The sequence below is a fragment of the Lynx canadensis genome, chromosome B4 (assembly GCF_007474595.2).
Source record: "Lynx canadensis isolate LIC74 chromosome B4, mLynCan4.pri.v2, whole genome shotgun sequence".
Lineage (NCBI taxonomy): Eukaryota > Metazoa > Chordata > Mammalia > Carnivora > Felidae > Lynx > Lynx canadensis.
Window position 1 is genome coordinate 100,960,913 of NC_044309.1, and position 25,833 is coordinate 100,986,745.

Here is a 25,833-nt window from a genome sequence, read left to right on the forward strand (position 1 = left end):
TAAAAGTGATATAAGGTTGCATGTCAATTATATCTCAATTAAAATACGGTCATTGATAACAATCTGACTTATAAATATCTTTGGTAATCATGATGCTTTATGCTATCAGTAGCTAATATTGCAAACAAAACACAGCAGGGGCGGGATCATCATTAACAGTGTGTATACCAAAGTAGGAAAAGTATCAGTTCCTCTGTGGTTTGCTTATGCTTTCTTTAAGGATATTCTCTTGGGGCACCTGGATGGCTCAGTCGGTTAAGTGTCCAACTTTTGATTTCAGCTCAGGTTCGTGGTTCGTGAGCTGGAACCCCGTGTTAGGCTCTGCACTGAGCACGGAGCCTGCGTGGAATTCTCTCTTCTTCTCTCTCTGCCCCTCCCCGGCTTGACCTCTAAATAAGTAAATAAATAAATAAAACTTTAAAAAGGATATTCTCTTAATATATGGATTACTTGTAGAAGGTTTTTAAAGCGACTTGTCATTTAATGAGACTTAACTTTTGTCTGCCTCTAACATATGTATCCCATGTGGCTGACTTTGTTTAACAGAGCACAGGTAAGCAGCAATACATCACAATAGACTGAGAAACAGACAATAAAGAAGAGAACCATGTCCCACTCCTTGGAACTGTGGAGCTGCTCTTCTCATTCAAGTTACCCTGCTTATCCTACATTACTTCTGCATCATCTGGCACATTGACTAAATGAGGTTGCACATGTTAGCCTGCACATGAATATTAATATAGCTTATGTGATTGTTTTCGTCTTTAGATTAAAAACAAATGTATTCAGAATTTCAGATATTTTTCTTACACCCCAATGGATTGCTTTGTCCATACTGTGTGGCAGGTGCATTTTATTTTGGAATCTATGGCTTTGGTAAAGAGAAGTCTGTGAAGAGGAGGGGTGGCATGGCCAGATGTGAATTTTTGATCATTTTTACCCAAATTTAGCAATGAAGTTGTATTGAGAAAGACCAAAGGCAGGAAGGCCAGATAAGAGGGTATTGTCTATTGTCCAGGCCAGAAATTGTGAGGTATGGCAGGAGTAATGATATGCTAGAAGTGAAACTCAATGTTCAAAAGTTGGTGAATCATTAGAAGTAGTTACTAAGGTAGGAGGAAGAATGAAGAATTACTTTGATTCCTAACTAAAGCACAGTTCTTTTTTTTTTTTTTTAATTTTCAGAACAAAGAACAAATTCTTATATGCAATGTTGCTTTTTCCAGGGGAAAAAAAGTCATTGTTAATTTTGTTCTTTCCTAATACCATGCTGTATTTGTAGTGGTGTTTTCATTCATTCTAGAGACACTCCCTTGGAGGCCAGATTTGCGCTGATTCTTTGCATATATCAGATGAGGTTCAATTCTTATTTAATATGATTCTCCAAAAATGGAAAGTCAATAACTTTTCATCATGAGATTTAAAAAATGAGGATCATCCTTCCAAGACATGATAAGTGTTAGATGGAAATATAGGTGACTTCCTTATGCATCCTGTGTTTAGTTCATTGCTGCTGTGTGTCTTGCCTTTAGCTGGGATGACAGCAGCTCTGTGAGCAGTGGTCTCAGTGACACCCTCGATAATATCAGCACAGATGACTTGAATACGACATCCTCAGTCAGCTCTTACTCTAACATCACTGTCCCTTCCAGGAAGAACACGCAGGTGAGAATTGCCTTCTTTCTTTTTCCAGTGCTTCTGCCGGTTTCTCCCCAACCGCCCTCCCCCAACTATTTATATTGGATTAAAATGTAGCACAGGGGTACCTGTGTGGCTCAGTTGGTTAAGCCTCCAACTCTTGATTTTGGCTCAGGTCATGATCTCATGGTGGTGAGATCGAGTCCCACATCAGGCTGCATGCTGAGCATGGAGTCTGCTTAAGATTCTCTCTCTCTCTCTCTCTCTCTCTCTCTCTCTCTCTCTCTCCTCTCTGCACCCCTCCCCCATTCACATTATCTTTCTCTCTGTCTCTAAAATAAAATTAAATATATATATATATATAGCATGACCCCTTAATCTGAAATAATTGCATAAACTGAAGCAGCTTGTGTATATGTATTTTTTTCTATTGATTATAAGCCAACCCAGAAAGACTTGTTTTTACCATATCTGTTTTTGTAATATTGATATTTTTTAACTCAAAAAATATTTTAATAGTCTAACTTTAAATAGTTCTTCATTAATTTTGTATTGATCTCTGAAATAAATTACTACATCTCTTGAGAATCGTAAATCAAGAATGGATATTAGATAATTAAGTTTTATCTTGTCTTACTTTTCCTTGTTAGATTTGACATAGAAAATTTCTTCCTCTCTGGAGTATGTAATTGGGGTTTTCTGCACATATTTATTCCGACATTCTCTAATATGTGCAAGTGAGAACTATGTGACTAAAATTAATGAAACTTAAATTAAGAAGGCAGAGATAAAAATAGGAGTCTCTGGGATTCTTTTGAAATATAAATCAGTGCTGCTTTTTTTTTTTTAACCAGTTATCTGAAAGTACATTGCAATGCCTATTCACACTTCATAGATTTTTCTGCACAAAGTTTCTTTGTAATATTTTCCTCATAGCTGAAGACAGATTCAGAGAAACGTTCTACAACAGATGAGACATGGGATGCTACCGAGGAGCTGAAGAAAACAGAAGAGGACCTCGACAGCCATGGGGATAGCGGCGGCAAGTGGAAGGCTATTTCCTCAGGACTTCCTGAAGACCCCGAGAAGACAGGGCAGAAGGCCTCCCTGTCCATCTCCCAGACAGGTTCCTGGAGAAGAGGCATGTCTGCCCAAGGGGGAGCGTCATCTAGGCAGAAAGCTGGAACAAGTGCACTCAAGACCCCTGGTAGGCTTGTCATTTCACAGCTGTTATGCAAAAAGGTTTTAATTTATAGCTTCCATTCAGTCTTGGTTCTCTTTAATGATAGCTTTATTTTTTAATTAAATCCTATTCTTCTCTGTATAGTTATTTTTTTCCTATGTAAATTTCACATACTTTACCATAGAAGTCCACATGAATACAACAATTTGGCATTCTCTAGAGAGCACCATCATAATTTGGGGCTATTGAGTGTCTATTCTGCCACTGTCATTTCTGTTCGTGTGCAAATAAAAGAAGTCTGCCTAATAAAAACAAGATTGCATTCTTTCTGACTTCCTTATGAAAGTCGAGAATATTTATGGTAAGCATACCTCTAATTTTTACTACCACCACTGAGAGGCAAGAACAATCACACTAATCTAATGGGTTGGAATTCTGGAGATTTGAAACATCATTTGTGAATTACACTTTATGAAAGAAGAGAGTGAAATAATTCTGCCAAATTTTACCATCTTTTTTTTCTTTTTTTTTAAGATTCTCTCCCTGTTTTTAAAATGGTGCCTAATTTTATGGGCACTTAGTTAGTTAAGTGTCCGACTCTTGATTTCTGCTCAGGTCATGATCTCATAGTTCGTGGGTTTCAAGCCCCACGTCAGGCTCTGTGCTAGGAGCACAGAGTCTGGTTGGGATTCTCTCTCTCCCTTTCTCTGCTCCTCCCCTGTTCATGTTCTCTCTCTCTCTCTCTCTCTCAAAATAAATAAATAAAGTTAGAAGAAAGAAAAAAAGGACACGGTGCCCAATTTTAAATAATGCCACCTGAATTAGTGATGTACCAGGGTACTCTAAATATAATAATCTTATATATATTCAAGTGAATTCTTTTTCTGGCACTTAGCTTGATAAGATTAAGTGCTATCCTGATAAAAGAAGAGAATTGTGAGATAAAAGACAATAATAAATTGCAAAAATATGTGTTTCCATTTTATCTCCATCACTCATCACATTTCCTCTAAGAGCCATAATTTTATAGCTTTGTACTCAACCCTGTCAATATATTAATCCATATTTCGGAACTGAAGTAACATAAAGATGTGTTCACATTTTTTACACATGGTTTAGAGAAAGAGTATTATGAAATCGAAGCGTGCCGGCATGCATATTTGTGTATTTCTCATTAATTAGGGAAAACCGATGATGCCAAAGCTTCCGAGAAAGGCAAAAGTCCTCTAAAAGGATCATCTCTACAGAGGTCTCCTTCAGATGCAGGAAAAAGCAGTGGAGACGAGGGGAAAAAGCCCCCTTCGGGCATTGGAAGATCTACTGCTCCCGGCTCTTTTGGATTTAAGAAGTCAAGCGGGGTAGGCTCATCTACTATGATCACGAGCAGTGGAGCCACAATTACAAGCGGATCGGCAACACTGGGTAAAATTCCCAAGTCGGCTGCCATCGGTGGGAAGTCCAGCGCCGGGAGGAAAACCAGTCTGGACGGCTCACAGAATCAGGACGACGGCGTGCTGCACGTGAGCTCCAAGTCGTCCCTGCAGTATCGCAGCCTGCCCCGCCCTTCCAAGTCCAGCGCGAGTGGCATCCCTGGCCGAGGCGGCCACAGGTCCAGCACCAGCAGTATTGATTCCAATGTCAGCAGCAAGTCGGCTGGCGCCACCACCTCGAAGCTCAGAGAACCTACTAAGATTGGGTCAGGGCGCTCGAGTCCCGTCACTGTCAACCAAACAGACAAGGAAAAGGAAAAAGTGGCCGTCTCAGATTCAGAGAGCGTTTCTCTGTCAGGGTCCCCCAAATCCAGCCCCACCTCTGCCAGCGCCTGCGGGACACAAGGGCTCAGGCAGCCGGGATCCAAGTATCCTGACATTGCCTCACCTACGTTCCGAAGGTAAGAGTGTGTAAGATGATGCTGGGAAAATAGAGTATGCTATGCCATAGGAGACATGTAAACCGTGTGTCTATAAAATATGTGTGTCCAAAATCCTATATCCTGAGTATATATACCCTACATATATATTGTAAGGTATGTATAATCTTAGAATCTTTTATTTAGTTTCTGAGTACAGTGAGTTTTAAAAAGCTGGTTGTGTAAATAACTAGCAAAAAATAAAAAATGGAATTCATTTTGAGAAATGCTCAAGCTTCCCAGTTCCATTCTCATCTAATATTAGCAACATAAAAACAGCATTTATAAGAAACTTAAGAGCAGATGGCAATACCTAGAGGTAGTGATAAAATAAAGTGATCGCTTATAAAATTTCCATAGATTTCCATCTCTCCACAATTACAAATAAAGCAAAATGGGCCTTTATGACTGTTGGTATTTGTTTCCAGTGTTTATTATCTTGCTGGCTCTTAATGAGTCAAATGATCATGAACATAGACGAAATTGTTTTTCTTGTAAAAGATTACATTGGACAGATTGATGTAGTACCCGATCTTGACAGATTAATGAAAATCAAGGCACGATATCATGGACGGAATTTGAAAACATTTGGATATTTCACACAGGGTTACAACTAAGGAATGAGCTAGATTTTCTAGCTTCATCGCTTTCCTTTATATGACTGATAAGCAGCATAACTTAGTGTCTATACGAGGACTGTCTTCGATATTAAATATGTGGAATTCTGCTGTGAGATATCATTGTTTTTAAATACTACTGTGTTTTAAGTGGCAGGGAAATACATGTGGTTAAAGACTTGCGACAACTGGTTGAACCTCTCTGGGTCTGTTTCCTCATCTATGATATGATAGAGTATGATTTATAGTTCATTACGTGTTAAGTATGTTTAATGTTTGTTTTTATTATGATGACCAAACTGGGAAATAAAGGGTCTTGAAACATTTACTTTTACATTTCAAGCAATCTCAGTTACATGATTGTTTGAAAACCTGGAGGTTATATTCCTCAGTAGCAATATTAATTCTGAAAAACTGGCTTTTTGAAATGTTGAATCTCATCCGAAAGAATAATGACTTACCGTGGGAGTAATTATTTCTCTTGCTTAAATAAAGCCAATAGTGCCCTCCAGTGGCCCATTACCTATGAAACAATTTCTCATATTCGTCATAAAATACTTCACTGTAGGAAATATGGATTTCATTGCAACTTAATTAGTTAGTAATCATTATGCCATTACTCCATATCACTTTATTTCCATATTTACATAAATTCGATGATATCATCTGCTTCATTTACAAAACTAAAATGTTTTCTGAACTGAACTCCAACATCCAAGTTAGCACCACCTCTGTTTCAAATCACTATTATAAATATGTATTTGAATAGCACTGGCAACTGACATAAAACCCTTTGGTCTTTCTTGAGGAAAACGCACACAAACCAACATGTTGCCAACAGTGTCCAATCTTGTTTCTAACCAACTGCTCTCTGACAGCCACTCAGGCCACCAGCCACATAACATAACCTCCCGAACCTTGCCTTAAGCATTCCTTTTAGATTTTGAACAGACTGTTACAACAAGAGAGAAAAAGAGAGAGAGAGAGAGAGAGAGAGAGAGAGAGAGAAAAGAGAGAAAAGATTTTAAGTGTTATGTACCGAATGCGTAGAAGTTGTTTCATTATAATGGCTCTGTAAATAGGTACCAGCAAATGTGCTCAAGCTCTCTTTCTTGAAAGACTCTCATGATCACTTAAACTGTGAAAGCCTGGGACTTTCATGTTTGATCTCCTTTTGTTCTGCCCGCTTCCCCCCACCGCGCGGGCGGCGGCCCAGTACCGACTGACCCTTATGGTGATACGAGACATTTTTTGGCACGACATTAAGAAGTGCAAGCTCGTAACGTTCGTTGACACGGAGATGGGAAGTGCTTGGTGGCTGGGCACACCGAAGCACGCTTGGCTCTGTGTACTGTAACCCTAAATATTGAGTGTGGATGTCGGTTTCTTGGAACAACTGAAGTTGTTATTTGTTTTTCTTTTAGGTTGTTTGGTGCCAAGGCAGGTGGCAAATCTGCCCCTGCACCTAATACTGAGGGTGTGAAATCCTCCTCAGTAATGCCCAGTCCTAGTACCACTTTAGCGCGGCAAGGCAGTCTGGAGTCACCGTCGTCTGGTACGGGCAGCATGGGCAGTGCTGGTGGGCTGAGTGGCAGCAGCAGCCCTCTCTTCAATAAACCCTCAGACTTAACTACAGACGTTATAAGCTTAAGTCACTCGTTGGCTTCCAGCCCGGCGTCGGTTCACTCTTTCACCTCGGGTGGTCTCGTGTGGGCTGCCAATCTGAGCAGTTCCTCTGCCGGCAGCAAGGACACTCCGAGTTACCAGTCCATGACTAGCCTCCATACGAGCTCTGAGTCTATTGACCTCCCCCTCAGCCATCATGGCTCCCTGTCCGGACTGACCACAGGCGCTCACGAGGTGCAAAGCCTGCTCATGAGAACGGGTAGTGTGAGATCTACTCTCTCAGAAAGGTGAGCTTTCCTAGAGGCATCGACGAAGTCTTCGCCGCCTCCTCCCTACGCTGCGCCTACCCTCCTGCCCCACTAAATTCCCTTGAGGTCCATGGGAGAGCCACTCCGCAAGGGAACAGAGGATTCAAGGGATGTGAGATTAACGGGCCTTTGGTTTGCGCATATTACCAAGTATGTAGAAGGGGGGAAAAAAAGCCATCACGGATAGGATAGTTGCATAATTAAGTTTCTTAATATGAATGCGTACATATATGCCAGATAGGCGATTTGAATAAAATTCAAAGCCTGTGTTTGTGTATTAAGTGATGTCTTCTCCAGACATGTTAACGATTTGGCCTGAGCTCCAAGATAACAGAGCTCCTTATGATAATTTGAGTATTTTTAAAGACCGAATGTAAATGGATTTGACAATCATGCTCTGAGCAATATGTTAAGTTTGTTTTATTATCACTTCTCTGGGAAAATAGCAAAAAGATCACTGGAGAATCCTAGCTGAATTGGAAAAAAAAAAAAGTCAATTGTCAGGTATGAATGCTTAGAGAAAATTAGTAGCAGCAGTGATATTTTTAATAGACCCCTTGAGGTGCCTGGGTGGCTCGGTTGGTTAAGCGACTGACTTTGGCTCAGGTCATGATCTCGCAGTTTGTGGGTTCGAGCCCCATGTCGGGCTCTGTGATGACAGCTCAGAGCCTGGAGCCTGCTTCAGATTCTATGTCTCCCCCTCTCTCTACCCCTCCCCTGCTCATGCTCTGTGTCTCTCTGTCTCTCCATAATAAATAAACGTTAAAAAAATAAAAAAAAAAAATAGGCCCCTTGAGAATAAATCACATTACAAGGTGGTTCCCATTGGTTTAATGAGATTTTTTTTAACTTAAAAAGAACAGAAGAAGGTATTCCTTACCTAATATACTTACCAGAAAGTGTCACTGCTGACCAAAATGCCTTTAAATTCTCTCACCCCAAAAATCCTTCCTCAGATACTTTGGTACTGACTCTTTCCCCCAGGAAAATGCCCTCAAATGGCCACTTTCTCCCAGATTAACTTAATGTTATTTGTTTCTTGACACATCTACAACTTTTCAGAAATGGTCTTGGCCATATGTCTTAATTATGTTATTGGGGAAAGTACCACTAGCCGATGAAAATGCCTCAGATCATTTCCTAAACTTTTGTTCAGTCTGTTAGTCATTCTGACATATCACGTCTTTTCCAGACTTCCAGCCTTATTCCAGAATCATTTTTTTAAAGGTCAACTAAAGCTCTTACCGCATGGCACTGGCTGTCCCTTAATCCGGGATTTCCCGTTGCTCTTCTGTTTCTCTTGCCTTTGTAAAATGCTGAGCATTGCTTCCATCCCACTGTACATCCCTGCCCCCTCATGGTACATGGACAGCAATGCCCATAAGACATCCCCCTGACCCAAGAATTTTAGAACTGAAAATTTATGCTTGATAGTTCCTATGGCGGGCTGCTAATTACAAAATAACATTTTTCTGCATAAATAAATAACTGGGCCAAGAGACACAAGACAAAGAACTGGGTAATAGAGATTAAACTGTAGGTGTTTGCATCTATATACCTTCTAGTTTTCTAGGCATAAAGACCAGCTGCATACCCAGAAAACAATGGTTGTAAGTACTGTTTCATTTCATTTTCTATCTCAGAAGTTAGGCTTTCTACAGCATCTTAGATTTGAGTTTCTGCCCTTTCAGGTGAATGGGTATGTCATTTTCAAAACTTTTAACAAGTAAATCAAATTACAGCAAAGCCTTGGTTTGCAAGTATAATTCATCCTGGAAACATGCTTGTAATCGAAAGCACTCATATCAAATCGAATTTCAAGAACCATTGGCTGAGTTTTGATCATGTGACGTTTGGCATCACGTACTACTCGTGTTGCAAGACCTCACTTATTTATCAAGTTAAAATGTATTAGAAAGGTTTGCTCGTCTTGCAGAACACTTGCAAAACAAGTTATTCACAATCCAAGGTTTTACTCTATATTGAAAATCCGTTAACAGTCTATAGTTTGTATCTTTGATTGTGTACTCATATGTTATATGAGAAATCCAAATAACACTTTTATAACCAAACTAAGCACCCTGCAAATAGGTGATTTTTTATTAACCCGAATCACCTTCCAAAACACTGATTTTTTTTAAATCATAAATATGGCTGCAACAAGTTGACCCTTGAGCCATCAACCTATTTCTTTGGCATTCAGATATCAAAAACAGTCAAGTAACTATTTATAACCAAGTAACCGTCAAATCAAACCAGATGATAACATTGAGGTTTATAGGTATAAATGCAACGTTAGTATTTTACTTTGATTTATATTTTAGCAGTAGCCAATATACATTTTCACTTAGAAATACACCAGCAAATATGCAGTTACTTATTTTCCTTAAACAAATCTTTTGTTATTATTGTTGTTCAGTTTTTGAAATAGACCAGTTTTACCAATGGAAGTATCCCAGTATTAAAAATATAAATAATTTTTCTAAAATAAATCTTAAATAGACTAATTTTATTTTTTTAATTTTTTTTAATGTTTATTTATTTTTGAGAGAGAGAGAGAGGCAGAGCACAAGCAGGGGAGGGGCAGAGAGAGAGGGAGACCCAGAATCCGGAGCAGGCTCCAGGCTCTGAGCTGTCAGCACAGAGCCCGACGCGGGGCTTGCATCCACAAACCATGAGATCATGACCTGAACTGAAGTCCAACGTTTAACCGACTGAGCCACCCAGGTGCCCCAAAAAGACTAATTTTAGGTAAATGCATATTTTGCCCTGGATTTTTAGTGAAATATACTGATGAATATTAAATTTGAACAATAAAATACTTTCATAGGTATAATATGTGATATAAATATTAATTAGTTCCTCCTAGTAAATTACTGGATCAAAATAATTTTTGATATGACAGGTTGTACTTTTCCTTTCTTGGAAACAAAACTGCAGGCAGTAGCAATTTATTCTAATCCTTTAAAGTGCATTCAAGAAAGTTTATGATCTATTGAAGAGAAAATTAGATCCTATCAGAGATCCTGGCTTAATTCTAATTAAGCAGGGAGCAGCATGTTGGGAACCCTAAAGAAACCAAAGAGCCATCTGAGAGAAAGTGTGCTAGAGTATAAATATTTAAAACAAAGTAACTAGAATGATATGATAGAGTTGTGTATAATTCATGCCTTACCTGTTTATCTGCAATTTCAAATATTTTATTGATATATTCACATCTCAATGTTATTGAATCAGTCATTTTTTAATTTAAATTCCTCTTCATTAAAATGTCGTAAAATAATAAATAATAACCAAAAGCTCTTCAGTAATTTTCTCTCTAGCTGCCCCAGATCATTGATGGCCCTGGAGCCACAACCAGTTTACGGTTATTTTGTTTAGTTTGTTTTCTTTTTTTATAAAATAACCAAACTGTAAAAATAATTTTGAGGTGCCTGGGTGGCTCAGTCAGTTGAGCATCAGACTTTGGCTCAGGTCGTTATCTCACAGTTCGTGAGTTCAAGCCCCACATCGGGCTCTCTGCTGACAGCACAGAGCCCGCTTTGGATCCTCTGTGCCCCTCCCCTGCTTGTGCTCTCTCTCTCTCTCTCTCAAAAGTAAATAAACATTAAAAAACTAATTGAAAGTAGTAACCACCTTTAGAAATTGCTGGCTTGTTTTTACATATCACATGGAGCAAACTTGCCTGCACAATTCTGCACAGCGTCTATTGCCTTTAAATAGACAGTACGTGACCTCCTCAGACTGCTGGCTGAGAGCCTTACTTCCCTCGTTCCCACTGCCTGCTGGCCCTGCAAGCAGTGAGTTTGTGACCTTTCGGGATATGTGAGAAGTGTCTACATTATAAAACCATTAATATCCAGATTCAAACAGATGTTTCTACTTCAAGGTTTAACTTATATTGGTAAATTTAAATGCATTTTTTCTGAGGTTTTTTTTCCCATTAAATTCTCTGTGTGCTAGAAACATATACATGTTCTACAATTGATAATGTTGGCAAACAATGCCTCTTTTCAATTTCCTCTGCAATATTAAGCTTTAATAAATTTGCACACAAGACAAAGGTCATCTTTAAAATGGCTTGTGACCATATTAATGCTTTAGCACAACCGTAGTTCATATTTACAGGTTTTTCATATTTGTTCAATACGATTCCTTTTTGTTTGCCTATCCACACTATTCAAAAAACTTCTGTAGTCAAAACGTACACTAGAACTAGCCTCTACATAACTGAGTAATTACCTTAGGTGGACATTCCCTATCAATAAAGTCATATAATGCCTTTGGTGGCTTTCTACAGCAGTGCTAAATAATGGAGTACCCACAGAAGAAAACATTTTAGCTTTGATTTTGAGTGATTGATTTTCAAGTCGATGTGTTTGCATTTGTGTTATATCATTCCCATCATGCATATCCTGTGTATTTAATTTTGATCATTGGGGGTTCTACTGGAAGAGAGCTATTATTCTGCAAATTCAAATTAATTTTATTCTTTGGTTATCCACATGCCAGAGATTATAACAGAAATCCCTAGACTTGTCCCGTTTAGCTGTTGACACCCTCTTCTATTTTTAGAGAGGCCATTTCTCATTTTCTCCAGACACATCCTTTCATCTCTTTCTATGACCGATTGAGATTCTTTAAAATAGTGACTGATACAATGTATAGCCTTTGAAATACCTAACTTATAATTTCCAAAAGATGGCATAATTTCATTAAGTATTTAAATAAATGGTGCCAAAAAACATGACGTTTCAAGCAGATATTTATTACATATTATTTTTCTTCTCTTACATGCAAATAGAATAAATCTGCCTTTGTTTTTCATAAAAATAATCTGAATACAAAAGTAAATATCAAATGGTGTTTTACCTCTCCTCTGTCCATTAGAAGTAGTCACTTTAACTTAGGCAGAGCAGATCTATCTGATTTCCACACATGACTCTCCTACATATGAAATCACAGTGAGAGTCTAGTCAGTTGCACAGGGAAGCAAAAACTACCATAGGAGGAAGTAAATAGAATCTACTGGGGAATAATGTTAACATGTCATTTAATCTACCTGCTCATGATCCTGTCACTAAATTGTCATTGAATGTGTTACAGCAATGGACATCTGGTCACCTTTAGTTGTCCTTTTCCAATAAGTTAAACATTAAATGTGTGTTACAGAAATTTTATTTTGTGTAGTTTAGTGAATCATTTTTGTTGGATGTGTAATTTTGAGGTTTTTGTTTACATTATGTCCTTAGGGATTTTCTTTGTTTTAACAGCATGCAGCTTGACAGAAATACACTACCCAAAAAGGGACTAAGGTATATATTTCTCTCAGCACAATTGCTGCCTTTCATTGTTGTTATGTAAACTTTGTGTGCTGTCTCTCTCCCTCTTCTTTCTTTGTTTGCAATGACGTATCTGCCATTGAGGATGGCATCACTTTTCATCCTGATGTTTTCTCTGGCCTGAGGATTTGGTGGGATAAGCCTCAGGTTAGAGATACCTGTAGGGCTCAAGACTCATTAAATCCAATGTAAATACCATTATTTGGGGGGTAGCAACATTTGGTAGATTTCAGAACCCAACTTCTGTAAATTAAAAAAAAAATTGACTTCCCTAACTTTAGCATCTTGGAGGCATATGCTTGCAAAACCTCAACCCATATAGTCTACAGATGTGGCCAGTTAATGTTGAAAGGTTGAAGGATGCTCTAATTTGAATCAAAGAAAATATATTTTCATCATCAGAGGACAAATATTGTAATTAAGGTATGAATTTTTACAGAATCCTTTCGGTAGAAACTCAAGAATTTTAATTTCTGTTTTTCAGGAGTGCTGGTCAATTTAGATATGAATTACTCCAGTATTACGTAATAATATCAAAATCATCATTCAGTTCATCATAAAAACTAAAATGAAAATTTAATCCATGGCCATCCTTTACTGTACACTCTTATCTGAGGAGAGGATATAAAATGAACTATGAATAGAGGTATAACACATATGAACACAATGAGTTGACTGTTCTTTGATGCTAAGAACTTACTTACTCTGGTGAAAATGAGCACTGGCCAAATAGGTCTTTCCCTGTTATCTTTTTTTTCCCCTCTTCAGTCCCTGAGTAATAGCAAACAGCTTGTAATTAATTATTCCATTTCAATATTTTGCTTCAGAAATCTATTTTCCACTAAAGTGAGCCCATTTTTTTTCTTTTTTAAAAAAATCTGGACATGATGTCAAGTGGCATTTTAATGAAATAAATGTTTATTTTATTTTTTTCTTTTTTTTTTCCAAAAATGTCTGTCAGTTTGTGTTCCATTTCCTGTGCTTTTCTGTATCCATCACTTCAGTTCTCTTGGCTTCTGGCCTTCCACTGTCTGCCATATTTAGTCCATGCTTTCACCCTCTTCACATCCTTCCAAACACTGTGCTTTTGAGTCCTTCTCAATTAACTTGGCTGTCTGCTCATTGCTTATGATTTTCAACTACATATCTCACAGAAGCATAATTTTCCTTTCAAAATCCTTTATTTTTCTTTTCCTGTGAGATTCAAACAGATGGTGTCAGATCATCTGGAAGAACTAAGCAATTATAATTAGATTCAATCTGTTGGAGAATGTTGTTCAATCTGAATAGTAAGCTCCTCTCAATTGTTTTCTTGTCCTGGTATTGCCTTGCCCTTGTAGATGTGCTTACGTGTCTTAGCTGTGCTGTTTTGCAGATATACCCCATCGTCTCGGCAGGCCAACCAAGAAGAGGGCAAAGAGTGGCTGCGTTCCCATTCCACTGGAGGGCTGCAGGATGCTGGCAACCAGTCACCTCTGCTCTCCCCTTCTGCCATGTCATCTTCTGCGACAGGAAAATACCACTTTTCCAACTTGGGTAAAATAGCCTAAACCCAATTTCATCGTGTTGTTTTCACCACTTACCCTCACAGGAGTCCTCGAATCTCTTAAAAATTCTTCCCTTAAAGACAAGACAAAGATACCTCAACAGTACCTGTTATTTGTTTGATGGCTTACTGTTCACAAAATACTTCCCAAATGTTATGCAGGTTATTGCTCATGACAACAATGTGACATAGGTACTACTGTTGTTACTTTACAGTCTAGGTCCGGAGGCACAGAGAGGTCATTTCACGCAAAAGAGGAAAAAAAAAAAAAAAAAAAAAAAGAAAAGTCTCTCCACTCATCAGGGGCACCAGCAGTAAGTGATCCCAGAACACCTGACTTCAAGCCTGTGGAGTTTTCTCAGAGTCCTCTTAAAAACCAATAAATCAGCTCCTTATTTTTTGTTTAAAATGTTTTTTTAAAGTCCTTAGCAGAATTTCTCATACTTTTGTAGAGAAGCATAAAATATAAAGAAAAAAAACAAACAAACCCATAACTCCATGACTCTAAGATCGCTTCTTTAAAAGTGATCAAAATTAATACCATTTTAAAGCTAAAACTGTCCTTTAAATAAACAGAATTCCATGGGAACATTTTTGGATAAGTGCAATGAAAAAAAATGATAACTTAACCATTGGGCTACTTTGTGTGCTTAGCATCATTTGTATGACATATAGCATCATTTGTGTAAATGTCACAGAAAACATTGGGAAGCATGATAAAATAAAGAAAGAAGTCTAAACGTACCAGCTATAATTTGATAGAGCCAATGCTTTTAAAAACAGATTTATGTTCTATAAATTTACATATAAAGTAGTCTCATTTTTTTTTTCTTTTTGCTTCAAAACTTTTTTTTTCTAATAACGGACCCACCGGTTGTCCAAATTCTTCAGTAGTTTGGACTTTCCAACATTTTCAGTCCTGTGAGGACAACAAAGGCTATTTCTTTTCTCTTGTAACTCTTCCTGCTACACAGAATAAGCCTCTGGCGATGAGAAACCATTATTTCAGTCATGGTTCCATATGATCTAATGAATTCCTATTAGACACAAAGTTTTTGTTGCTACACATATACACCTACACAGTGATGAGACTTCTTTGCCTCATAATGGCAAAGAATGGTATAGCTTTTACTTACTTTGAATTGTAATTATAAAACATAGCAAGAAGCTTAGAATTTTAACTTCAAAAATGGATTGAAAAGGTTTTTTATGGAGTCCTAGAAATATGAAATAAACTCTAATTTTATGCAACATTTGCAACAAACCCAAACCACCTGGAATGCTGTTTGCTAGGTATCTTATGTCTCCTACCATTCTTTTTAATACCTGATGTTAATTTGAGTAATTGAATCCTTACCCCACTATTTTTTCATTTATATTATTCTGATGAAATCCATCTGTTCCATTATTATTTGGGAAAAAAAAAAACCCTCACCACTTACTATGTCTGACCTCGACAAAGTCATTTAGCCTCAATTTTCTCAACTGTGAAATGGACCCATAAGACCTAGGTTATATTATGAGGGACTGATTTAATGTATACCAAAACTGAGGAGAGTATAAGACTTGATAGACTCTGTTACCTCATCATTTTTATTAGAAAACATGCCTTACATTATCAGACACAATAGCTGTAGATTTCAAATTGATCTTACTGTCTCTACTCTCATATTCAATGTTTTCACTCATTGATACTTATGATGGAAGACCTTCCCATACATGACAACATATTAGGCAAAACAGTGGATACTATTAAAATAATCATAAATAAGGATTATTTTATCATTAAACTTATAAAAATACACCAAATGGAATTTTTTAACTTGAATATGGGTTCCATTGTCTTGCATTTTGCTTTGGTCATCATTTGTTTTCAATTTTAATATTATCTCTTCTGAATGATCAGCAACTGATTACTACTAACAGTCAGCATTTGCAATGTGTTTATTATTCCTACCTATTAAAATATATTAATAGATAAAATTTTTAGAAATATTGCCATAAAAAGTCACATATAACAAACATAAATTTAAGAGAACTGCAGTTACATCATTATATGTAGACTACCATAAGCTATTGCCAAAGTAAACTGTGGTTTGTGTGCAATTCCCAGCATGTATGTTACCTATAATAGAAACTGTTCCAATCAAGAGAATAAATCGGAATAACTTAGTAAGCAAAATACATCTTTGGATGAAACTTTATTTACTCTTGATCATTGTCCTTGCAAGGCATCTCATAACCTGGTGAGACTCATTGTCATGTTGCTGTAAGTGACGATTACTCAACTTTATTTCTCACCTTGCTGCAGGTTTAGCATGTAGGAGCATTACTATCAGCCTCTCACCTATGTATTTGTGGACCCTTTTGCATACAGAGGATTGTTTATAAACAACTTTGTGTGGGAAGTTTCTATTTCCCTCTCCATATTCACCTTTCAAGCTATTTAGAATTAACCCCATTCTTCTATACTCATGAGAGCATAGAATCTTGGAGATGGGAGACATCTACCTATGTTTCAATTATTCATCTTTTAGTTGAATTCTTAGGACATCTCTAGCTTCTAAACCCACCCGTAACAGAAACTACCTAAATGTAGATATATTAGACTTTTGAAGTTCTTCCTTTAAAAGATCAAATAAAATGTTCTTGAATCTCTACCTAGTTCTTAGAGTCCCAGATTCCACAAAATAAGTTAAAATTAGCGTTCATATGAATATTCTTATTTTAAAATAATATCATAAACCCAGTAACTAATATGTCAAGATATAGTAGCAAAGTCAAGGGACTCTGAGGTATTTAAAAACCCACTCCATATTTCTATTAGTTCCTATCTCCTCAAATCACCACTAATTAACATTTAATTTAATTTAAAAAGTGGCTTTGCTCTGAAAATAAGGCAAAGTCAGTGGGTCCCTTTTCTCTAATATATTGTCACATCTACATCTCTCTTATTTAGAAATTTGGATGTGTCTCCTGGATTTGAATGGGTCCTAGAGGTCATTTATTCTGCCGTTTTTTAAATTTATAATTTGTGAAGAAATTGAAGGGTAGAGATTGGAATATTTGCCTGAAACAATTGGAAAGCAAGGCCACCATTAGAAGGCTTGTGCTAGTTTGTGTCCCATTATAGAAATTCTCTTTTTCCATCATATTTTTGTCTTCTATTTTATAATTTTTCTTGGTTTATTCACATATTAATTTTTCTACTTTTCAGTCAGATGCCCAGCCCCCCTCCTCCACCCCCTGTGGCCATTCTTGCATTCAAGGCCATGCCATGTTGATCTTTCTATGCAACCACAGCACCAAAAAATCAGACCTGTCATAGATATTAACTGAACATTCTTAAATAGTATAGGGGTATAGTTCCAAGGGATACACTATCAAAAGTGTTTGTAAAGGCAAATTAGTTGCTTTAAAATTCACTCTAATCCTCATTCCTATTTCTTGAATGAGTTAAGTCCTATGTTTTGAAATTACAGAAGGACAATTTACTTGGCTAGCTCTGCAGTCATTTTGGTAAGAATTATGCAAAGCCAAATAGTGAATAAGATGTCTTTCTAACCTCTAGATATGTATTGACATAATACATTTATTTATAAATGTGTTGAATATTTCATTCATTTAGCAAAGAGACAGTTCATACTGTGAACATAGAATAGGATGATTTACTCCAATCCAGGTACTTTAAACATAAATATTCAAGTCTAGAATGTTCTTCAGTGTTATCTTTTCACAGTCAGTCAGCAATCAGATTGAATTAGTCACTGCTGGCTAAAAAATCTCTCTGTCTCTGTCTCTGTCTCTCTGTCTCTCTCTCCCTCTCCTCCCTCCCTCTCTCCCTCCCTCGCTCCCACCCCCTCACTCCTTCTCCTCTCTCTCCTTGGTCCCCCTTCTTTCTTTCCTTCTTTCCTACAGATTGTACACTTTGCAAATCCATAGTTTCTTTCACTTTTTATTATATGTAATATGCACTCACAATATAATTCTAAGTCTTGTATTTCTTTCCTTTTTTGTCCTTTTTTCAATCCAGTCCACAACTGCTCTATCAGAGGATTGTTCTGTGTATTAATTCATCAATATCTATTAAATATTCAGCATAGTTCCTGGAAAATAGAATGCATTCCCTTTTGTCTACCTCATAGTATATAGGCCTCCTATTTTACATTGTTTTGAAAGCCAGTCATTATATATTAAGAAATGTAGTGCCTGTGTCAAAAAAAAAAAAAACCCTGGAGATTTTGAAATGATATCAGATGAATTTTAAGCCAATGACATAAATTCTTTAAGGCTTTGAAAGCACCCAGCAGCTTTTGTGATTGCTTAAGAGGTTCCTGCCTGCTTCCCCAGATACTTACAACAGCTTGCTTGTCTTAAATATGAGCATTTATGATATATTTCTTAATTTTCTGCTTTGCTTTTACTCCACATTTAAGTTAGTGTTGTTTCAAAAGAAGTTGTACATTCAGTCAGTCACATCTTTCTTTAAATTCATGACCATCATTTGGCCTAAAAAATTGAGTGTTATGAGAACTCTGGCAATTGGCACTAAGTACATTAATTTGTATTTCAAATTATGAACATAAGGTACTGCTTGGGAAACATAACAGGTTTGTACTTCTGACAGTCTTACTATGGCACTGTGGTCTTAGACACAGCAGAAAAAGTGATTGATTCACCTTATGATGAGCTATAAATACCATGTATATTACGTTTCATTAAAAAATTATTTTCTTCTCTTATAACCTAACTCTGATAGCAGTGATGGTGCTGACCATGAACTGACATAAATTCAGAACTCAAAATGACTAAAAGTCTTTGGCTGGGAACTTCAAAAGGATCTTCTTGGGAAATTTAGATTCCTTGTGTTTCCTTTTCATTTTTGTTTTTCCCAGATGTATTCTTCTGTAAAAGAAACCTGATGACTCTATGAAGGCAGTCTTTTCTTCTTAATTGCCAGCAGAATATACTTGTTACTGTATTTCTAGCATAAATAGGAGAGGTTGCTTGGTGGCTTTGTTTAATGTTGCTTTAGAAATCGACATATTGCTTGCCATGAAAGTGTTAGGAGAAAAGAGGGACTCCACTGAAACTGTTATCGACCATTTCAGAGGCAGACTCTCAGCCTACCTTAAATAGAGACACCTGTTAAAATCACATTTCCGTAGAATTGGGGTCACATTCTCACTCTCCATCAACCTACTATTTTCATCATCCAAGCCTCAGAATAATGAAGCTGTGTGTGCTTTGTTTTTCAGTGAGCCCAACCAATCTGTCTCAATTTAACCTGCCTGGGCCCAGCATGATGCGCTCAAATAGCATCCCAGCCCAAGACTCTTCGTTTGATCTCTACGATGACTCCCAGCTTTGTGGGAGTGCCACATCTCTGGAAGAAAGGCCACGTGCCATCAGTCATTCAGGCTCCTTCCGAGACAGCATGGAAGAAGGTAGGCGAAGGGGGAAATAAAGACGGAGTTAACTTTATTTAACTCAGAGATGAAAACTGTCACATCAGACACATCACAAGGATTTCTGAAGAGTAGATAAATGAGTAAGTATAACTCTCATTTAGGGAGCCCTGAAGCTTGAAGAAGTTTGAGTCTGCATTACCTTCGGTTTCTTTTCTTCTCTTTTTTTTTAGTGTTTATTTATTTTTGAGACAGAGAGAGAGCAAGAGCGGTGGAAGTGCAGAGAGAGAGGGAAACACAGAATTGGAAGCAGGCTCCAGGTTCCGAGCTGTCAGCACAGGGCCCGACCAGGGCTGGAACTCCCGAACCCTGAGATCATGACCTGAGCTGAAGTTGGAGGCTCAACCGACTGAGCTACTCGGGCACCCCAATTACCTTCTGTTTCTCTATGCATTTGCAAATATGCCAGAAATTGTTTTGATTATTACTTGGTTCTAGAATAGTTCAGAATAAATTCAGTGTTTTCATAAAGAAATCTTCATAATTTTAGAGCCTGTTTGTCCTGGTGTGTCAAATATCAGAGCAAATGTTTTGTTTGACATCTCAGTTAAAGAACCATAAAGATACATAAACCAGAAAAATTATCTTATGAAACTACCACACGTTAACAACTTGTATTCTCAGAAACTCCCTCTGGTGTTAATTTCTGTTATCATATCATATTTGAATTCATATTATGTCTACTTTTGCTTCATAAGTTTCATTTCCTTATCCAATGCAATAAGGTTCTATGTGAATATTTTATAAAAATTCTATTTGAAAAGGCTTCATTGATATTTAAACATATATAATTTTCTACACTATATAATCTCAAGTGTGAAATTTGATAATATTTGAGAGACTGCCTCTTTGATTTAATGAATGAGTTTTTGAAGTATCCATAAAGGAAAATTGTGGCACACATATTATAAAGCATATCAGCTATGCATAAAATACAGGTAAACATAAAAGTTTGAACAGATCACAATAAAATCAGACATAAAATCAGACAACTATCCTAGTCCTTAATAATAACATAGAAAAGAAGGACTCCAGATCTTAAAACATACCAGGTTTTAAGCCTCTGGCCACCCATTTATTTGTGGTATGAACTTGTGCAAGATTTTTAACTTTATCAGTCCTAATTTCCTGCAGATGTAATTTTACAGGTTTGTCGTGAAAACAAAATTAGGGAACAGTTTCGTTCATTTCTCTTTCACCTTCCTGCTTTCTTAGAGTCTTTTCTGATTAAAAGTTTAGATGGTTATGGGGGCACCTGGGTGCTTAGTCAGTTAAGCATCTGACTTTGGCTTAGGTCATGATCTCATGGTTCATGGGTTTGAGCCCATATGGAGCTTGCTTGCTTCAGATTCTGTGTCTCCCTCTCTCTGTCCCTCTCTCACTCGTGCTCTCTCTCTCAAAAATAAATAAACATTTTTTTTTTTAAGTTTAGATGGCTGTGAAAATTGATTTAATGTTTTCAGGCCACCACTGTATGCTTAATTTGCTGGCACTAATTTCGTTGACCAGCATTGCCACTACCTTCTGTGATATTAAGCAAACCACTGAGTTCATTGTGACAGAGAGTGGATTATATCCAGAAAGTCTGCTGATTGTGGCAGAATAGATAGACAGAATTGACCTAATTGGCAATATAAAGTCATAGCTTTTTTGAGATGATTCTATCACTCTCTTCACAGACAGGCATCTTACAATACTGTGAAAATAATTTGCCAAGCATACTGATGGCTCTCTAGGAGTGCTCATTTACAGATAGAATACTGTTCATATGCTGAGAAAGTCTGGCCTTCTGTGTATGAGGATTAAATAATCTAAATGGCTGAACAGCACCCTGAGTGGGCAAGATGGCTTCTTGATGCCCATCCATTGAACACTGAACAATTATTATTCTTACAATATGGTCTGCAGTCAAGGGATTATTGAACTATTGAGATGGGAAGGGCCTTATTGATGCCCTCCCTGCTCAATGCTCACAGTGAAGATCAGGAACGTGCCACGAACTAGGAGTCCATAGACCTATAAATAGTAAGTAGCAGGAACAGACCAAAAACTGGGATCTCCCAATTCATTGCCCGCCTGCCTTCTGTACACCGTGTTGAAAATCTTAGTCCATTCTGGTGTTATTAGAGGTTGAAAGAATGTGGGATTTTGTTTGGTTGTTTTGTGTTCTTTAGATGACTAACATTTTGCACGTCTCACACAGTGGTAGGAGGTGCTCCAGCTGGAGATCTGGGGGTTGTCCTTCTTTCCTCTTTGACCAGCATTTATAGTCAGTCAGTTTTAAAGAGGTTCTTTCTGATGTCCCTCAAATTCATCCCTTTCTTTTGAGCCACACTGCCACAATCCTGCACAGCTTTGCCAGCCTTTCCAGACCAGGTTGTGAGCACCTCCCTTGCGTCCTTGCTGTACCCCTTGTATTGCTCTCAGTAGTATTAATGTTACTCTTTTATAATTATCTTCTTAGTTGAATATCTTTCTACTTCTTTTCAAGCTCCTAGGATTGTGTCATAATTTTTATAGTCCCAGGATCCAGAAAGGACCTGTCACATTGGGTGGGACCAACTACTATTTAATGGATGAGTATGCAGAAATAACTTTATATTATCCCACAATGAAAAGAGGAAGGGCTTTTCTATAACTGTAATTAAGCACAATTTTATCTACCTTTTGGGCTTAACACATTAGTTGCCGAGAAATACAAAGCAGTCTACCACTTGCCTACGATGTTATTTTGGTATACCTAGATAGAAGCCAGTACCCAATTTCCATTCTTAATTTCATTGAGACACCACCTTGAAATAAGTAATTTTCTATTACTAAAACTACAAAAGAAACAATAATTCTCCATTTAAATGAGTATTATCAACTCATCACAGATAATGTTGAAATAGCAAGTTAAATAAAATGCTTATGTCCCTGAAAGTATATGGAGAAAAAACATTGAAAATGGACCTTTGTTGTATATAAATGAAATTAAATAAATAAAGAAAATGTATAAAATAAAGAGATTTTTTTAAGTTCATAAGTTTATGGCAACTTTAGGTTTCCATGATTTTCTGGTAATTTATCATGTGGAGGTTTACTGTAACTTTGAATCTGTCAACAGCATGCCTACAGGGCTTGTATTGGCCAAATCCTCTCTGTAACGTGATGAGGGAGATATTTTAGGAGAACAGGTATGGGACCTTCCCATGTCTCAACATTTTGACCTCCAAGAAATAGCAGGAGAATTGTTCTCAGATCTTTGTATCTAGCTGTATTATTTTATTTCCCTAATTGCCTAGTCTCCACTTTCTAGCAAAGGCCGGTGTTTCTGAGCACGCTTCATTATTTTACCTCTTGTTCGTTTTTGCTTTTTCCAGTTCACGGCTCTTCATTATCACTGGTCTCCAGCACTTCTTCTCTTTACTCAACAGTAAGTATCCGTTGTTAACAAGGAGCTTCTGCCTCGGCCAAGCACACAGTGATTAAATAGGTTGACATTTACACAGAAGTTGCACAGTGAAATGAGGGCATACGCTCAGCTACCATAACCAATAGCTGGCGGGTGCTTTCCCGGACCTTCTGTGGCCCAGTTTTATGCGCTTTCGCTGGACTTTTGTGTACTTATTAAAATCAATGAGTGCATGAAAAACTGAGTTTCGTAAAACCTCTTGGGGTATAACTGGGAATCGCTGAAACCATGTACTCTCCCATAAATTTATAATATTGACTGGTTTTCCTTGTTTGGTTCTCTGAGCCATGACTGGTAATTCTTCAATGGTATTTTCTCCATTTTCTTATTTTAATTTTTCAAGTTCCTCTGTGCCAAAGTGTAAAGGCGTAAAAGGCCTAGAGACTCTTAAAAATATATATCTTCTGAAATAGAATGATTTTTAAAACTATTTCTGCAAAGAGAAAAATGCCGATGTTTCAACTTATTTTCCTGATGTGTGCAGTTATAATCTGTTTTTGCCAAGATGAGCTTCCTGTCCACTTAATATAATTTCATTTTTTTTTTGCAAAAAAAAAAGAAGAAAATCTATAGGATGTTATATTTAATAGGAGGGTTCCTTCATGCCTAAGTAAAAGTGAGGTGTATTTCATTTACTGAATCTCACTGAGACTTCAGCAGTGCAAATAGTTCTTAGCCAGAGCTGAGGTTCATAAAAAGTTCAGTCTTGGCCATCACTGAGCAATTAAGCCTGATGGGCAACGCTAATTGTTTCACTCATTTCATTAAGCTTAAATGTTAGGGCCCTCATTTTATAAGCTCATCTTACATATTTATTGCTTTGGATAGTTACACAAGATCAGAAATATTACTGGGAAAAGCAATATTTTTCTCATCATGTCTCCTTTTCATGATTAAATTTGCCAATTACACTCTGTAAATGAAGAAATCACTATTATTGTTTAAATTTAATCCTTTAGGCAAGTGGATAAGAAGTAGAAAGGTGAAATGTTTTGGCAAAAACACATAAAAGAACTGTGTTAACACTTAACCCTCCTCATTGGCCCGGGGCCGCTGTGTGCTCAGGAGATGACCTCTGACCTAAAGCATTGTGGCCGAAGTCCCTACAAAGCATCAAACGATGCAGCATGATCGTAATATTTTAAATATATGCAAAACCACCATTTGGATAAAACTGCCTTCATTCAGCCTGAGAAAGATTCCAGAAGAAAAGGAGCTTGGTTTGAGGGAAAACAGATGGCTGATTAGTATGTACCAGAGTCCGGTAGAACTTTATGCGACAATAAGAAGGTTTTCTAGCTGCACTGTCCAGTACAGTGACCTCTGGCCACATGTGGCTATTGACTGTTTGAAGTGTGGAGTAACAGAGGAACTGAATTTTTAAGTTTAATTAATTTAAATTATTTAAATAGGCACGTATGTCTAGTAGCTTCTATATTGGGTATTGCAGGTTCATAAGGAACAAGGGGCTTCATTTTAATAATTGTAGATAAGTAGGAGTAGATGTCGTACGATAAGGACAATCAGAAAGCATACATGAGGAGTATGTAGTAAGAGTGCAATATGTAATAGGAACAGAGACGAAAGTGACTACATACATATACTTATATGCCAAAACTTAGAAATGAAATATACCTTTGTGTTAAGTGTGAAAAGAATGTATTAGGTCTTTAAGCCACAGAGATTGTACGTGGTTGTCCTGAAAATGATGGAAAGTATATTCTTGAGTTCACAAATAACCTATAAACAATTCAAATAAATGCATATTTGGAGGACTAATAAAAAGAAAAACCAAAAATCAAAGATTATGAGGAGTCATTCTGACTTCAGTCCCCCATTATCATTCACCGAGATTCCACTGACAATGAGAAAATATCTGTGAAAGTATTTTTTAAACCATGAGGTAAAAAGTCAATTTGTCATTATTTTTCATGCCTTCTTAAGGACTCTAGATCAAGATTCAGTTGATTTGCATTCTTGCCTAACTCTATCAGCAGTTACTGTGTGACATCAGAAAAGTTGCTAAGTTTCTTTGGACTATACCTGTAAAATCAAATTGGAAAACAACAGCCAGATCTATCCCATCTGTCTCAAGGGTTTTGTGTAATTATTAGGGAAGACCAGAAATGTTGTATACCAAAAATAACAAAAATTATAAATTTTTGATACACAGTGATTCTAGGAGCACCATTTATATCATAGTTGATGTGAATTGCATCTTTTGAATTTATGCAGTGTAGTAACATAGCTGTGCATGGTTATTTCCTTCATCAAATAATTCAAGTGTCTAGGGGGAGAAAAAGTTCTTTTTTTAAGTAGTATATTAGACACTATCTGCTCTTACTAGACAAAATACTGCTCTCGTCAACCATGAGTATAAACCATGTTTACTCTAACATTATCCATATAACATTAACACTTATACAACTTACAGAATTATATATCTTGCTGGATGTATTGCACTTCAAGATATTAAAACAAAATAATAACAATAGCCTGTTGCAAAGAACATTTGCCTATAAAATCACCAATCTAACAAGTCTCATTGGAAGGATTCTTTACCTATAGATCTTTTAATGCTTCTACAACTTACAGTTTGGTAAATTTTTCAAAAGTATTGTGTTGTACGGGGCGCCTGGGTGGCTCAGTCGGTTGAGCGGCCGACTTCGGCTCAGGTCATGATCTCACGGACCGTGAGTTCAAGCCCCGCATCGGGCTCTGTACTGACAGCTCGGAGCCTGG

The 25,833-nt window shown here is 37.2% G+C and overlaps 1 protein-coding gene across 3 annotated transcripts in view; it reads left to right on the forward strand.

The window, feature by feature from the left end:
- NAV3 (neuron navigator 3) overlaps positions 1-25,833 on the forward strand; it is a 596,222-nt gene that overhangs the window by 502,072 nt on the left and 68,317 nt on the right. For 2 of the 3 annotated variants that reach the window (XM_030323287.1, XM_032594013.1), the window contains 7 exons: positions 1,533-1,665; positions 2,575-2,845; positions 4,004-4,712; positions 6,772-7,260; positions 13,999-14,159; positions 19,428-19,616; positions 23,000-23,052. In XM_030323287.1, the coding sequence (XP_030179147.1) occupies positions 1,533-1,665; positions 2,575-2,845; positions 4,004-4,712; positions 6,772-7,260; positions 13,999-14,159; positions 19,428-19,616; positions 23,000-23,052 (2,005 nt within the window). Of the gene's footprint in view, positions 1-1,532; positions 1,666-2,574; positions 2,846-4,003; positions 4,713-6,771; positions 7,261-12,554; positions 12,597-13,998; positions 14,160-19,427; positions 19,617-22,999; positions 23,053-25,833 lie in introns of all 3 variants that reach the window. The other variant, XM_030323286.1, reaches the window with a different exon arrangement.